Source organism: Haplochromis burtoni, unplaced genomic scaffold, assembly GCF_018398535.1.
Source record: "Haplochromis burtoni strain Fernald_Lab_line unplaced genomic scaffold, NCSU_Asbu1 Contig_111, whole genome shotgun sequence".
In the NCBI taxonomy this organism is placed as follows: domain Eukaryota; kingdom Metazoa; phylum Chordata; class Actinopteri; order Cichliformes; family Cichlidae; genus Haplochromis; species Haplochromis burtoni.
In genome coordinates this window covers 1,419,083-1,435,263 of record NW_024582472.1, presented here as the reverse complement: position 1 = coordinate 1,435,263, position 16,181 = coordinate 1,419,083, and the positions used below count along the sequence as shown (strand labels likewise).

The 16,181-nt window shown below is 38.7% G+C and overlaps 1 protein-coding gene across 1 annotated transcript; it reads left to right on the top strand.

The window, feature by feature from the left end:
- The first annotated feature begins 3 nt into the window (after positions 1–3).
- Positions 4–6,958, top strand: hscb (HscB mitochondrial iron-sulfur cluster cochaperone). The gene is made up of 6 exons (XM_005928847.3): positions 4–472; positions 568–664; positions 4,898–4,987; positions 5,137–5,281; positions 6,523–6,570; positions 6,723–6,958. The coding sequence occupies exons 1-6, from the start codon at positions 105–107 to the stop codon at positions 6,815–6,817; spliced, it is 843 nt and encodes a 280-aa protein (XP_005928909.1). The 5' UTR covers positions 4–104; the 3' UTR covers positions 6,818–6,958.
- Positions 6,959–16,181: the final 9,223 nt, after the last annotated feature.

The following is a 16,181-nucleotide window of genomic DNA, read 5'->3' as shown; positions in this document are numbered from 1 at the left end:
CGCTCTTCTTCCTTTGTTTTTCCGGGAAGAGATGTGTTTTGGCAGCGAACATTTTGTGTATTTATTGAGTGCACGACAGCGAGTAGTGCATTTTAATTCCAGAAATGTTGTCTGTCAACTCTTTGAGGATTGTTGGCTCATCCCGGGCTGTACTGCACTCAAGCTGGCTAACCACCAACCGAGTGCTTGTTTTTAAAGCTGTTACATGTACAGCTTACTGTATGTCTACCAGCCTCCACAGGAAGGGCACATGGCACAGCAACATGAACTTCAGAGCACTCAGAAAGGGGAGAGAGCTGTTTTACTTCACTAATCAATCCGCTCCACCCAGGAATTGCTGCACAAGTCAAATTAAATTGAACTGTTGGAATTGTAAGCATCTTCTTGACAAAAGACCTGCATTTTTCTGCGTGTCATGCAAAGCAGTGCAGCCCCCAGTAGAAGGGACATCCTACTTCAAGATCATGGATTGGTGAGTTTCTTGTTTACCTTAACATATGCCACCATCTTTAAAAGTTTTCCAAATGAATCCAGTCCATTCATTTTATCACGTGTTACCTTTTTCAGTGACTACACATTCACACTGGACACACAAAAGCTGCAGAAAACATACTTGCAGCTCCAGCGGTCTCTTCATCCAGACAACTTCAGCCAGAAATCTGTGGTAGGCAGGGGCAATGTAAGGGGAAAAGAGATCTTGCTGAGTGAGATGGTCTGTGAGTCAGAGAACACTTTCCTTTCTATTAGTCGCCCTGTGACACAGGAAATTGGGTCTGACCCCTTCTCCCCATTTGTCCACTTGTGTGTGCATTTTTGTTTTGTCGTGATAATTCATTGTGACTTGGCCATGGGAGTAACTCTGGGCAAAGTAAGAAAGATGGGCTTGTTAAAAGACACTGACAAATGTAGGGCCTGGTTAGGGAACTTGGTCTGTTTTAAGCTACCAAGCAAGCTCAATTCATAGGAAGCAAATTTAAGGAATTGTAGATGTGTAGACGAACAAGCATTTGTTTCTCAGGGAAAAGAAAAAAGGGGTATAAAATTGGGAAAAATGGACAAATCTAGTAATATAAACAGCTTTACATGTTGAATTGCATCAGTGTAGCTGAAGGGATTCTTGGCTGCTTATTTCAGCTATGAAAACCAGGAGGCAACTCCAGTAAGCCAACATGACTTTATGTTATTTATGCTGATAATTAAACTAGTGCTTTTCCTGCTGTGAAATGTAAAAGTGCCTACTAGGACCTGCGTTCCAAAACATTTTATATTATAACTGCAAAATCCAAAATGAGAAAAACAGAGGTATATTAAATATATTAAATATTTATACAGGTTAAGAAAGCAAAAGTTAACTTTGGTTTAGAAAGTTTTCATTCAATTACTCATCTTGCCTTATGAATGGACACTTTGTAACTCCTACCAGGATAAAAGGTTTCATCACAAGCTGCTAAATTGTGACTCAGGAGTCTATTTGGATAGATTAGGGAAAGTAAGTAGCTGAGATTGTTCCCCTGAAAATAATAGAGTGAAAATAGGGGGTAAGATGTTGTGACTATTAAGATGTTTTATATGCGGATTATTTTCTTTATTAGTCAAATAAATTTGGACGGTTTGGCTTAATAAGATCACTGAAACAATTACTTCATTGTCAAGACAGTCCTGATTGTGTTTGTCTATATTGACCCATTATGTAAACTCTAATTACACTAAGGAAGGTCCATGTCACCGTCTTTTTAATTTGGCCTCTGTACACCACCAAGGTAGATTTAAGATGTTTAAAACTGTCAAAATTACACTGAAATGCAAACTTTTAACTTTGATTCAATGGGTTTAATACAAAGTATTGCATTACCTGCTTCGGCATTTTCAGATCCTCCTAATTGGACAGTTGATTGACAATCACAGTCATGGTGAGGCTGAGGTTGATTCCTTGTGTATTTTATGAAACTTTATGTAGATATAATATCTGACATTCATTCAAAGTTTTGAACTAATATCTAGTGGATTTTCACTGAAGTTCTTAATATGATGTCAGATTGCTGCGAGTAAATAGGGTCACCATAATACTGAAAAAAGAAAAGGAAAAATTAGGAAAGCACTGGCCAGCTGAATAACACCAAAAGCCTTGATGGACCATTATAAGGCAACTCTAGTAGATGGTTTACAACAAGACAACACCAACAAAACACTGGTTACACTCAAGAACAAGGAAGTCATAATAGGAAGAGAGATGGCTCATCATCTGCCAAACATGGTAGATGCAGTGTTATGGGAGGGACATAATATGCCCCACAAGTGTTTACTGATCAAGCGACCGCTACCAGAAGTAGCAGGATCTATTCTCAAGTGCAGTTTCTGCTCACGTTCACCCAAATACAGCAAATCAGACAGCACATAACAGATAAGCATACTGCAAACGCAACCCAAGAACTTCTCAAGGCAAAAGAATGGGATAATCTTCAATGGCCAAGTGAGTCACCTGATCTCAACATAGAAGAGCATGCTTTTCAGTAAATGAAGATAAAACGGAAAGGAGAGACATACAAACAAGCAGGAAGTGAGTAGTTAAGACTAGCAGAGGGTCTCAATGGGAGAAACAGCATTTGGTGATGTCCATGTTTTCTGGACTTCAGGCAGTCATCAGAAGAGAATTTTTGTCCACGTATTAAAAATCATTCTCATATTTAAAGTTATATCATCAGTTTTCCAAATTTTTTTGTGCCTTTGTTTAATCTAAAATCCACTGCAGTGGTGTACAGTAGCACGGCAGTATTTTTGTTTTGTTTGTCCCCCCCCCAGCTACAAATAGGATGATATTGTCTATTGCTCTGGAAGAGTTTTGACAAGTTGAAGAAAAATGACACAATTTTGCTGTGATGTCATCAGGGGTATTTCAGCTTGTGCTGAGAGATGGCGAATTTAGAGTTTGAAAGATAAAGATATGTACCAAGGGGAGAGGATATCTTGGAAAAACCTATCACTTGCATTATTTTGCATTATGTCACTCTGTGACATACTTTTTTTTTTTTTTGTTCATCAAAAATTAGTAAGGAGCAGTATGTAGGACTAAGGCTGGGATTCTGTTCCCTTTAGACGAGCACACAGAATGCAGCTAACTTTAAGGTTATATAATTATATAGCTTTGGTTGTTCATTTGTTTACATTTTTTGCTTTAAAATCCAATTAGCTTTCATTTAGTTTCTAGATTTTTGTTTTCTAAATTTCAGAATATTTAGTTGTAATTAAGTAATTAAGTAATTAAGTTGCATATATTTAAAGGATATTTAACAGGTAGCAAATTTCTGATGTAATTAAGTTATGTAAATATCCCAGACTCAGCAAATATACAAACCAGTGCCTTCTCATGCTTGATGTTTTGACAAACTCAGCCAAATTGAGTCTGACAATGACAAATGTACAGGTAAAATCGCATAGTGGCTGGGCAGAGAAGTTCCACAGGCAAAATAAATGGTAGGTTATGTAACTGCAGAAGGTAGAACACCCATATTAGTGTCATCGAGCACAGAGGGTGTAGTTTGCAACAATATGACTACCCCCTCACCTTACTGTTTGTTTGTTTTTTTATGGGGGGGGGGGTTGCATCATATTTTTAGCTGAGCATACACCAGTGTGCAAACACTAATTTAATACTGAATGTTCTTTTCTTACAATAAATCCTGTACAATGGACATTTAAGAGTTCCATAACTTTGTGAGGTAAATACTAAACCACTAGAGATTTTTTTTCCATGAAATAGACAATAAAAGGAAAGAAGTTTAATTTAGGAAAGAAGTCTGATGTTTTCTTAATCTTTGCATTTGTAAATTGTCACTTCCTTTAGTTCAAAAAAGAATTTTGTGTCAGGTTTGAGGTTCCTGCCAAATCTTATTGAGCCCACAGCTCATTTACGGTGAGACTGTAAGGGTGATCACTTGCCTAACAATTTCACATAAAGAAATAAGGCTTGTCCCAGTGCATCAGTTTTAATGTGTTAGATGTTATTTTACAATGTGGTAAATAGTGTTAAAACTCCCCATTTTCCATTTCCCCCCTTGTAGATCATTAAGAAAAATGCATGGCAGTTTACGAGAATAAACATTATGAATGCAAGATGGAGAGGAGATGTATTGCTTTGGGTGTAATTTATTCTGTACACTCAGGTGGAAAAGCGAAAGGCAGAATGTTGTCATGATATGATATGAAAGCTAAACTCATATTCAGCAGAATGTGAGAGGGGAGAGGTAGCCTAAATTGTTTCTTTATACACAACCTGTCCAATATTGTACTGAATCTGTTTTATTTATCACCACCTCTGGCCATTTTTTTCTTAATTAGACATCTTCCACCCTCAGGGGTTTGCATCATATATAGAAAAGTCATTACTTATATGAGGCAGCCACCTACTGCATTGGTTGTTATTAGAGAAACAGCCTCACACGATGGGCCCATGGGTCAGAGCTTCCGACTATTGATTTTCACCAGAGCCGACAGACCTGATAGCTGCAAAATGTTCTCAGATCTGCCAACCATTTCGGAGCTCTCACCCCCGCTCCCACCCAAACCTCACATCTTGTTTCCGCACATTTGTCATGTCAAACTCACACCTGCATCTCCTGAAGGGTCCCACACTGCTTGACTGCAAGAGTTGATGCATGTCATACAGATAATTATCAGTATCATAAAGGTTTTTGACAATGCTATAGATTGCGATTTCAAAGTGTAAAATCACTCACATTTTCTGTGAATATTGTAAAGGTTCATTCTTTCAAATCCATAGCAATACAAATAAAAACAAAACATTATAATACAGCCTTGCTTTTCCTTTTTAATAAATGATTTTGGATTGAACTTGCTATGCTTAGAAATAATCCTAACACAACACATCCCTCTTTTGCAGAAAGAACAGGAGTATTCAGAAAGCCAGTCTGCTCTCGTTAACAAAGCATACGGCACTCTGCTTAAGCCTTTGAGTCGTGGTCTTTATATGGTGAGTTTCAAATCTCTGCTTTAACTTGTAGCAAAATTCGTAATTACAAGGTCTGTCTGTGTGATCACGTTCGTCACCATTTGGCAGTCAAGACTGGTGTCTTACATCTAAAGGAGCAACCTTTGACAGACTCCCATCATATGTTTCAGCTGGAACTAGAGGGAATGAATATAGAAGAGGGCACAGACTCTGGAGCTGATTCAAATTTTCTAATGAAGCTGATGGAGATTAATGAGGCCCTCGATGAAGCACAGACTCCAGAAGAGGCCATTATGATTGGCCGAGATATAAAAGGTAAACAAGTTGTTATTTTAACTTTACTTAAGTAGATTTCTAGCAAGTTGTTTGCCTAATATAGCAAAAGTGGATGTGTAATGTACATTTTTCTGCATGTCAGATGTATCTACTTCAGTCTAAATCGTCAGTTATTAAAGTGTGAGATGAGAATCACTTAATGGCTGAACTGCACACATGCTTGATTTTAAGGGTCAAGGTTGCAATCCCTTAGATTTCAGCTCTGGTCTATCTGGAAACACCTGTGGTTACCATAGTAACCTCAAGTGCAGTGTAGCACTACATCTAACACTCCTCAAGGAGCTACTCTTGTCAGAAATACAACAGAGAAGCAAGGGATTTACCCATTTTCACAGCAACCAAACAGACCAGCACTGGTGGAGTGCATATGTAGGCAGATTGAATCCAAGGTGAGAATGACATGAACAATGAAATATAGTAAATGAAAAGGTCATTAAACACTGAATACACAGTAATTACTCTGAATCATTAATGCAGAATAAATACTAAAAATGAACAGGATAAAAAAAAAAAAACTGGATTATGGAAGAATGTACTCGTGTCCCAGGAAATGCAGTGTGAGCAGCTTTGAATTTCTCATTGTGATTAAAACTGCTCACGCTGAAGGTGTCACAAGAAAAACATTTTTAAATGTCAATTGTAGTGCAAAACGCTCAGCATAATGTATGTCTGTTTGCTACTGCAAGGGGCTTTATACATGGCAGACAGCAGTCTCCACACGCGGGTATCTATTAGTCCTTAAAGACAATGTCCCTATACAATTGTTTTGGATTTTTCAAACAGAGCCAGTTGCTGGTTGATGGAGCAGATACAATTGTGTGCCTTCAGATTCAATTCAGTATAGCTCACATCATGCCGCATGTGGCAGAACTTGCAGATTTTGATGAGTTTTTATTGAGCTTAAGGATGATTAAAATTTAACCTTGTCTCTGAAGAGGACAAATCATAGGATATTAGGAAATGTGCTTGTCCAATGGGAACAGTTTCACTGACTACAGTAGTTTTTAATTTGCCCCCAATTTTACATAACAAATGACCCATTACATTACAGAAACAGTCATAATTGCCTCCCAGTAAAGTCAGTACGTGACAGACTTACCTATGTGTATAGAATCTGTACAGTTTCTAAGTAGATCTCTTCACTGTGAATAAACAGCACCACGTGTGGGGTATGTTGTAAACACGTGCAGATATAGAACTTGCCTTTTCCTTACCTGCAGGAAAACTGGCAGACTTGACAGCGCATATAGATGCTGCTCTTCGTAAAGGTAATAATATTCAGATGCTGCTTTGAAACAGTGTCTATTCCTCCCACTCATTCTTCTTTGTGTGTTTTGTAATCTAGTTGAAGCTTCCCTTTAAGTCACTGAGTGAGTCATTGATTAAACCTCCTTTTTCACCCTCTTTCTTTCTTTTTCAGGAGAGCTACAGGCCGCCAAAGCAATACTTGTCCAAATGAAATACTATGCAAACATTGAAGAGAAAGTAAAGGAAAAACTTTCAGAATTCCTGTAGTTTTCTCACTATTTAAACCACTTTATGAAACATTTTTGACACTTTAAAATGTTCTGTATAGAATTGCACAATCTATTGTACATTTATCTTGGGAGCATGTAATGGTATTTTTAAAGCTGAATAATAAAACTTTACTTGTAATGCATTATCTACAGTTGCATTAATGGTAAGAATTGCTTTTTTTCAAATGAAAAACTATAGATATATATCTGTAATTGGATGAGTACAATATCTCCCTTGAATTCCACTAATTTCACAAGGCTAATCGTATCAACTTGTACCTAATGTGTCATTAAATATGACAGAGATCTATAATTGGCTCTGATTAAAATGCTGCTCTGAGTGTTTATATGATTATCCTGCCTATCAGTTCAGCTTTTTGTCATGTGGGGCTCACACATAGATGAACGATCCCCACACAGTTCCTTGGAGTACCTTTAGGTGGAGACATAACACCTTAACAATCATAAAGAAAACCAATACTTGGTGTACAAGCCAGATATAAGACCAGAAGGAAGCCCTTAATTGAGGCGGACAACCTTATGAATTATTAATGGTTGTTTCATATGTCGCTTTAATGCTACGATAATCAGGATGACCCCCACTGAATGACGATTATTTGATGAACCTAAGATTCCTGCTCTGTCATTTATAGCTCATAAAATGAATGTAAATAGCCCCTGCACACCTGTGCCAGCAGCGTACTGGTGCATGCATCAGAATGCAAATTCATGCACCTTCACATACACATGCTTTCATTTTTCTTTTTTTTTTAATGTAATAGAGAAAAATCCTCATAATTTTGTAATTACAAATTGGAGTTCAAATCACATGTAGAAAGATACTGATAGAGGTGTAACTACTCTGACATATGTGGTGAGGCACTTCATCTGAGAGAGCCATTAGCTCACATATCCTGTAAAAAATATCATTTGTATATACTAGGATCACACACTAAACTGAATGTGTATGAATAGTTTTACTCTTTTTTTTTCTGTGTGTGACAGTCCTCCGGAACATCCTACTGTAACACATCCTGACTGGTGGTTTATCAAGTCTGGAACAACAGTGTCATACGTCTGAGGCTGTTTGGGTTTTTTAAACTATGGCGAAGCAGTTTCCTTAATGCACATGGATAGACAATGAATTAAACAGCAACTACGGTGCCTTTAAATTAATGAGAAAATGTGATCGACTAACAGTGAGGCCACTGCTGTCTCCCAGAAGTTGCTGAAATTGAGTTTGAAAGAGAAGAAAGAAGGGAAAAAAACTCACTACAGGCGAGCTGTGAAATTGACTTGGATGGGATGGCTTGGCAAAGGACCTAGGTACATGTGACCACTGTGCAGCTTCTGGAATGAGTTAGGTCAGCTTCAGGCGCACTACATAATGTGCTGCTGCTGATGGAGTGTTTACTAGTTATGCTGCACTGGTTTAATCCAACAGTTATATTGAGGTCTACATGACCCAGGACATAGAATTCCCCTTAGTTACTGTAATGGTTGTACATCTGGCAAAATAAGCTTTTTTGATTTCAAGATTTCGATGACATGGGAAGATACCGCTGTTATGTGTGGTCACTAAATATGAAGTTCCAGCCTGTAGCTGGTCAGCTTAACTAAAGGTTTTCAAGAAAAAAGTAGTGCAAACTTGGCATCTCCCAGGTATTTGTCTGCTCAATTTTTTAAAGCAATTTTTTAAGCATTGTTCAGTTATCTAATCTAGAATCACCAGTCACATCGGACACAGTTTTTTATATATATTTTTTAAATTCAGACTTGTGAATTCTACCTTTTTTGTTTTTGTGAAATTCTCTCACATTAAAATTTTTAAGACCCATGTCTCTTTTTTTCATATCTCTGGATTTGCATATAGGGGTAAAAGAAGAATAGCTATCCTGGTTTTGTCCCAAAGAAATAAAATTAGCTCGCCATCGCCTTTTACTTTGTCTCTCAGTGTTTTAATCGTCAGAAATACCAGTGTACAGTTTAACTAGATGATATCTTCTGGATATGTACTTGCACAGTGACAGCACATAGACTGTTACTTTGATTCGATTCCAAAGCAACCGAAGGCAATGTGTCTCTTTTCTCCCCCAAATTTATGCAAGCAAAGTTAACTAGCTCCTGGCTATAGTTTAATACTTAAAGGATCCACATAAGAGTGATATAAATCTTCTTGTCAAACTCTTAGCAAGAAAGCAGATGTGTACGTCCCAAAATTTCAAAATATTCTTTAAATTCTGTTGCAGTAATAATGAGATGTGTACTAAAAAGTAATACTTTTGCTGATCTAAAGTCAAATGATAGACAATGCTTATTTTGTACTCCAGGCAAGTGTTTCACTTGATTTTAGAATATCAAAAGCCTCTAAAATTGTGACTAATACTGGTTGTAGTCAGAGCGTAATTCATCTCCGTATTAGCTTAGCATAAATATAACAACAAGATTAATATATCACAATGTTGTCATAATCCCATTAAACTGCAAAGGTAGTGAGCCACTGCAGCACTTTTGACTAAAACCTACTGGAAAAATCCCTCATTACATCATCTTTGGCTTGCAACGAAGGAGTATAAACACCCAAGGATTCCATATAGACCTTCAGCTATGGATGTAAACAGTCAGCAGATAAAGGTCTGAGTGACAAAGGTCAAAACCAGTAGAGGATGACTCAATGGAGCAACGCTCTTTTCTGCTCACAGCTGAGCAGAAGTCTTTATGATCCTCACCCCTCTGCTTAGCTTGTGTGTGACTCATCCGCTGAGTGTCAGTCCCATCATCCCACAGACACCTCAAGCCTGCTGCGTGTATCCTACTTGTGTCTCACAAAGTAGTAATACCATTATAATCTACCACCATTAGGCTTTCTTCCCACTCTCAATTTAGTGTGTTTTCTGTTGTTTGCCTCATTCTTTTAATAACTGGAGTCTCTGTGTCATAAAAGAGAGTCTCTAAGCTATAGCTTACTTAAAACATGCTGCTCTATAAAATGTTCTCTTTGAATATTTGGATCGGGACTGTCTACACTTACTGGCCACTTCATTAGGTACATCTGCACAACTGCTTGTTCATGCAAATATCTAATCAACGATATAAGAGGATATACAGATGTCTCTGAATACTTCGCCTATTGAACCTTCAAGCAGATGGGTTATGTCAGTTAAGAACAGGAAACCGAGGATACAGTTTGCATGAGCTCACCAAAGCTGGACAAGTGCAGATTGGAAAAATGTTGCCTAATCTGATTAGTCCACTGCGACATTTGGTGGAAGGGTCAGAATTTGGCATAAACAACATGAAAACATGGATCCATCCTGCCTAGTATCAGTAGTTCAGGCTACTACTAGTGGTGTAATAGTGTGAGAGAATGGCCACTTTGAAAATTTTGGGCCACTTAGTAGCAATTGAGCATCATTTAAAAGCCATAGCCAACTGTATTGTTGCTGCCCATGTCTATCCATTTGTGACCACGGGGTATTCGTCTTGTAATGGCTGCTTTCAGCAGGGTAACACGCCACGTCACAAAGCTCAAAATCATCTCAAACTGGTTTCAAGCTGGTGAATATGACATTAAGTTCTCTGTAGTCAAATGGCCCTCACAAGCAGCAGATCTACCAGAGCACCTTTGGGATGTGGTGAAAAGGGAGATTCACATCATCGATGCTATCATGTCAATATGGATCCAAATCTATGCGGAAATATTTCCAGAAACGTATTGAGCCTGTGCCAAAAATGGGTCTAACCCAAACAAGCAAGGTGTATGCAATAAAGTAGGTGTCAAGTGTAAATTAATTATATAATCATTATGTTATAACTTTCATATTGCTTACTTGCACACACACATCACCCTTTCAGAATACTCATTTAAATGTACGAAGAATGTTATTTATTTTGAGTGGATGGAAACCATCATTGGTGACAAGTAGATATAATTTCTTTTTTCTGTAGTACACAGTAAGTCCTTTCCCTATGTACTGCTAAATGGGAGGGAGGAGGAAATCAATGAGATCAGAATCATAAGGGCATTCATACAATGTAAATCACCTTTCAACATATATCATGAAAAAGTCCGTTCAAACGCCAAAAGCACACTGCAGTGAATCAGCACTGATGATACCTGTTCTGCCTGCCAGTGTTATCCAATGCTCTGTATGTTTGCCAATGTTTGTCTCCATCAAGAGACCACACATAGCTAAAATAAAAACAATACTAATACTCTTTGTCATAGAGTATATCAGCAAAACTGTTAACTCTCCTGGCTTTAAACTAACAAAGGAAGGTGGATATGCTGCACTTATTATGTCATATAATGTGATGTGTATACATCAGTCAGGTATAATGCTAATTGTGAGGCTAAGATGGTCTATTTTTTAAACACACTGTTAATAACATGAGAGTTTTTTTTATTGTACATAGTATAAAATGGCTAGTTTCTGTATTCAAGCTTGGGTCAAGTGAGGGACTTGTAATACCAATTGCAGAGACCCTGTTGGTGGGTTAAACACTGATAATAAGTTTTCACACTCTGTGGTGTATGAAATTCTAATTTCAAATGTCCTTTGTTAAAAAGGTACTTTATGATTCCAATCTCATCTTTCATCCTTTCAAACTCTGTTTAAAATTCATGCAAAGACATGCAAAGACTGAGAAAAGATTTGTGCCCGTCACCACCGACTTAGGTTCCACTGATTGCATTGAAGTTTTCTGTATAATTGTTGTGTTTTTGGTTTTGTTATTTTCTTTCTAAAATTTTCTTTTTTTTGTTGTTATCGGTGCATTTTGCATGTCAGAGCCCGTCTGCGACCCTGAACTGAATAAGTAGTTACAAGGATGTATGAATGGACAAAGCGCTGTAGAATTTTTCTGAGGCAATGTAAAAAGTTGAAACACAACAGCTCAAGAAATGAAATTCCTGAAGTCAGTATTTTACACAAAAGTACCCACGAACTATGAAGCACAGCAGTAATGTTCTGTTTTATCTGAACTTGCACCAGCATTTTATATTAAACATGAGCAACAGAAGTTTGTAGCACGATATGAATACTGTAATAATATTTTTTCCCTCTGCTTTTTAAATATGTGGGAAGCTTGCATCACCTTCCTCATTGATTGTCTCAGTTTTCTGCTCCTTGTTTCATTTTATCTTCAGCTTTTATGGCAAATCGGTTCATTGAATCTTTGGATGTGATATCTCACACAGCCTAGATTGCCTTGCTTTTCCTCATTGAATGTAATTATAAGTTAAATCAGAACACACTTTGACAATAACTGCCTTTGTTCTCAGCTACGTGTTTGTGGGGAGAATTCCCAGAGGTGTGATCCTTGCTGCAGCAGACTAAGCTTTTGATATAGGCCCTGCTGGGAGATTTCTGGTGGGATCTGTGCTCTCCTCAGCAATATGAGGGAAAAGCTCGAGCATTTAGACACAGTGTTTTTGTGTGTTTGTGCACACATGGTTGTATGTGTATCTTCAAATCCCTCTGACTTCTAAGAATGGGGTATTGGCTTGCCAAAAAGCACCAGTCAAGTAATCCCCTTATCAACTGCCCTGTGAAGGACCTCTTGTCACACGTATTCCTTCAAATGATTTTTGGTTTGATGGGGTGCATTGCACCTGTCAAATACACGTGCTTCTTCTCATTGCAATTTCTTTTTTAAATGATTCACACAACTTAGATTAGCCTAGTCTCCCGCTAGTGCATATTAGGTTTGTCTTGTTAATTAGCTACACAATTTGTGAACCAGTCAACATGGTCTGTAGAAAACTTAGTAATTGGGTCACCATAACCTAGCTGAAATGGAAAGGTGTGATCTTTCTAGTAAAGTGCTTATACAGGAAGCTTGTTTCAAACTGCACATTCGTCATATCCCATATGTTACAGCTGCATTTTCTTACCCCTAAACGTGTGGGTATGCAAAAACAGAAGAAGAAGACACAATGCATCTACAAAGTCAAATAAGCCAATAAAAACAAATATCAAATATCTGCTATGTTTACAACATTTCTCCCACTCAGATGAGAAATCTCAGTGGAAAAAGTGGGATCCGCTTTTAATTAAACATCTGTGAAGCAGGAGGCTGCATGTGGATCTGCAAGTTAAGAGAAATTTTTAGGCGCACGGCTGTCCCATTGAAACACCAGGAGATATTCCTTCAGAAGGCTCCTTTGTGGCTTTTGAGTTTGCAAAGCCTTTGAAGGAAAAGAACCAGGGGTTTTAAACAAGGTGTATGCATGTGGATGCACAGATCAGCCATTCACTTTCAGCTGAGTGCAGAGCAAAACACTTGCCTCTGGTGAGATCGCTCTCCTCACCTTATCTCCTGTCGTACACTGCAGACACTTCCTGCTGCCTATCTTACAGCAATCACATTGTCCTCGGTTCAGATCTAGCCTGTTAGTTTCTCATCTCATCTGAATACCATAGGCAGTATTGTGTTTCGTTGCCTAACCGAGCTCTGGATTCCCTTCTGAAAACTCAAGTGGCTTAAAATTTTTACCGAGCTGTGAAAACTAAGAAATGCACTCTTTGAACTGATTTTATGTGGTACACGGCACTCAAAAATCTGTCAAAAAATGTTTTAGTGCAACTTTGGTAAGCTACAAAGCCACACTGCTCGATGGATTGTTTTGAGCATTATGGCTACAATAGTCAGGAGCCTCGCAGAGGAATCCGGGTCCAAAACTCTTTCCGCTTCAGGTCCCAAAGTCAAACGAACACTGCAGCATCACTGAGAGTTAAAAACTGTCTAATTCTTTCATCTTTAATAAAATGATCAATGTTGCTGCTTTAACAGGTGTAACAATGAAGTTAGAAGTTAGCAAAAAGTTAGCTCACTAGTTTCTACCTAAACATGATATACCATGTTCTGAAAGAGAGATTTGTGAAAAAATTTAAATGTACAGCTCTGCTATCACTTCCAACATAAATGAAGACAGGAAACTAAACAGCAGTGACGTGTGTAGGGTTACTGAAGTTGGGCTACCTTGGTATACAGTGGGGCAAAAAAGTATTTAGTCAGCCACCGATTGTGCAAGTTCCCCCACCTAAAATGATGACAGAGGTCAGTAATTTGCACCAGAGGTACACTTCAACTGTGAGAGACAGAATGTGAAAAAAAAATCCATGAATCCACATGGTAGGATTTGTAAAGAATTTATTCGTAAATCAGGGTGGAAAATAAGTATTTGGTCACCTCAAACAAGGAAAATCTCTGGCTCTCACAGACCTGTAACGTCTTCTGTAAGAAGCTTTTCTGTCCCCCACTCGTTACCTGTATGAATGGCACCTGTTTGAACTCATCATCTGTATAAAAGACACCTGTCCACAGCTCTCAAACAGTCAGACTCCAAACTCCGCCATGGCCAAGACCAAAGAGCTTTCGAAGGACACCAGGAAAAGTATTGTAGACCTGCACCAGACTGGGAAGAGTGAATCTACAATAGGCAAGCAGCTTGGTGTGAAAAAATCAACTGTGGGAGCAATCATCAGAAAATGGAAGACATACAAGACCACTGATAATCTCCCTCGATCTGGGGCTCCACGCAAGATCTCATCCCGTGGGGTCAAAATGATCATGAGAACGGTGAGCAAAGATCCCAGAACCACACGGGGGGACCTGGTGAATGACCTGCAGAGAGCTGGGACCAAAGTAACAAAGGTCACCATCAGTAACACACTACAACGGCAGGGAATCAAATCCCGCAGTGCCAGACGTGTTCCGCTGCTGAAGCCAGTGCATGTCCAGGCCCGTCTGAAGTTTGCCAGAGAGCACATGGATGATACAGCAGAGGATTGGGAGAATGTCATGTGGTCAGATGAAACCAAAGTAGAACTTTTTGGTATAAACTCAACTCGTCGTGTTTGGAGGAAGAAGAATACTGAGTTGCATCCCAAGAACACCATACCTACTGTGAAGCATGGGGGTGGAAACATCATGCTATGGGGCTGTTTTTCTGCCAAGGGGACAGGACGACTGATCCGTGTTAAGGACAGAATGAATGGGGCCATGTATCGTGAGATTTTGAGCCAAAACCTCCTTCCATCAGTGAGAACTTTGAAGATGAAACGAGGCTGGGTCTTCCAACATGACAATGATCCAAAACACACCGCCCGGGCAACAAAGGAGTGGCTCCGTAAGAAGCATTTGAAAGTCCTGGAGTGGCCTAGCCAGTCTCCAGACCTCAACCCCATAGAAAATCTGTGGCGGGAGTTGAAAGTCCGTGTTGCTCGGCGACAGCCCCAAAACATCACTGCTCTCGAGAAGATCTGCATGGAGGAATGGGCCAAAATACCAGCTACTGTGTGTGCAAACCTGGTAAAGACCTATAGTAAACGTTTGACCTCTGTTATTGCCAACAAAGGTTATGTTACAAAGTATTGAGTTGTATTTTTGTTATTGACCAAATACTTATTTTCCACCCTGATTTACGAATAAATTCTTTACAAATCCTACCATGTGGATTCATGGATTTTTTTTTCACATTCTGTCTCTCACAGTTGAAGTGTACCTCTGGTGCAAATTACTGACCTCTGTCATCATTTTAGGTGGGGGAACTTGCACAATCGGTGGCTGACTAAATACTTTTTTGCCCCACTGTATAATGATGTGCTTTGTGATCGCTAGCGACATAGCTATGTTAGCATAACATAAACAGTGAAGCTGGAGAATGAATGCTAACTTTTTTCAGTGTTGCCAACTCCTCAGTAAGGAAAATCACTGTTGGCTATCCTAAAAGTCGCTAGAAGTCGCTAAATGACGTCCTCACCTAATTTGCATAATTTGTCCTGCATATGTAATTGTATCAGTAGCTGTAGCTGTAGGAGAGAGACATAACATCGTGGAAGAGACAAAGTGATTAAAAAAACACACACACTAAAAGCATTTAGAATATATAGAATATTTTTAGAACTACAAATTAAAATTTTCTTTCTCTTTTCTTATTATTGTTTTCAGTAATTCCAACCCTCCTCCTTTATCCGGACTTGGGACCGGCAAAAGTGACCCAAAATAGGCACTCTGGCAGAGTAACTTTTTTTGTGTGTGTCTTTTTAAGTAGTTTTAAACCTTGTCATCCACAAAAAGTAACAGTAAAAGAAGAACATTTTTAACCATTATCAATCAAAATGGACATAGCAGCCAGCCAGCGGCTTCGCTCATGCGGGATTAATTTGCAGTTTGTAGCATAGGGGTGAATATCTCCTACTCTGACATCAGCTGGAGGCGACTGCTGCATGAGGACTACCTGCCGCCTATAGTATTTAGTATTTATTACTTAACTATATAACCATGTTAAGATGAAATGGTGAACTATGACCACAGTTAAATGATCATAATGGTTGTTTGTTACTTCCTTCTAAAAC

What these genes read in the sequence shown, in the direction of transcription:
- hscb (XM_005928847.3), top strand. Translation starts at nt 105, where the DNA reads ATGTTGTCTGTCAACTCTTTGAGGATTGTTGGCTCATCCCGGGCTGTA. An exon ending in TACTTCAAGATCATGGATTG is followed by an intron (nt 473 to 567) that starts GTGAGTTTCTTG and finishes TACCTTTTTCAG; the next exon opens with TGACTACACATTCACACTGG. An exon ending in TGAGTCGTGGTCTTTATATG is followed by an intron (nt 4,988 to 5,136) that starts GTGAGTTTCAAA and finishes CATATGTTTCAG; the next exon opens with CTGGAACTAGAGGGAATGAA.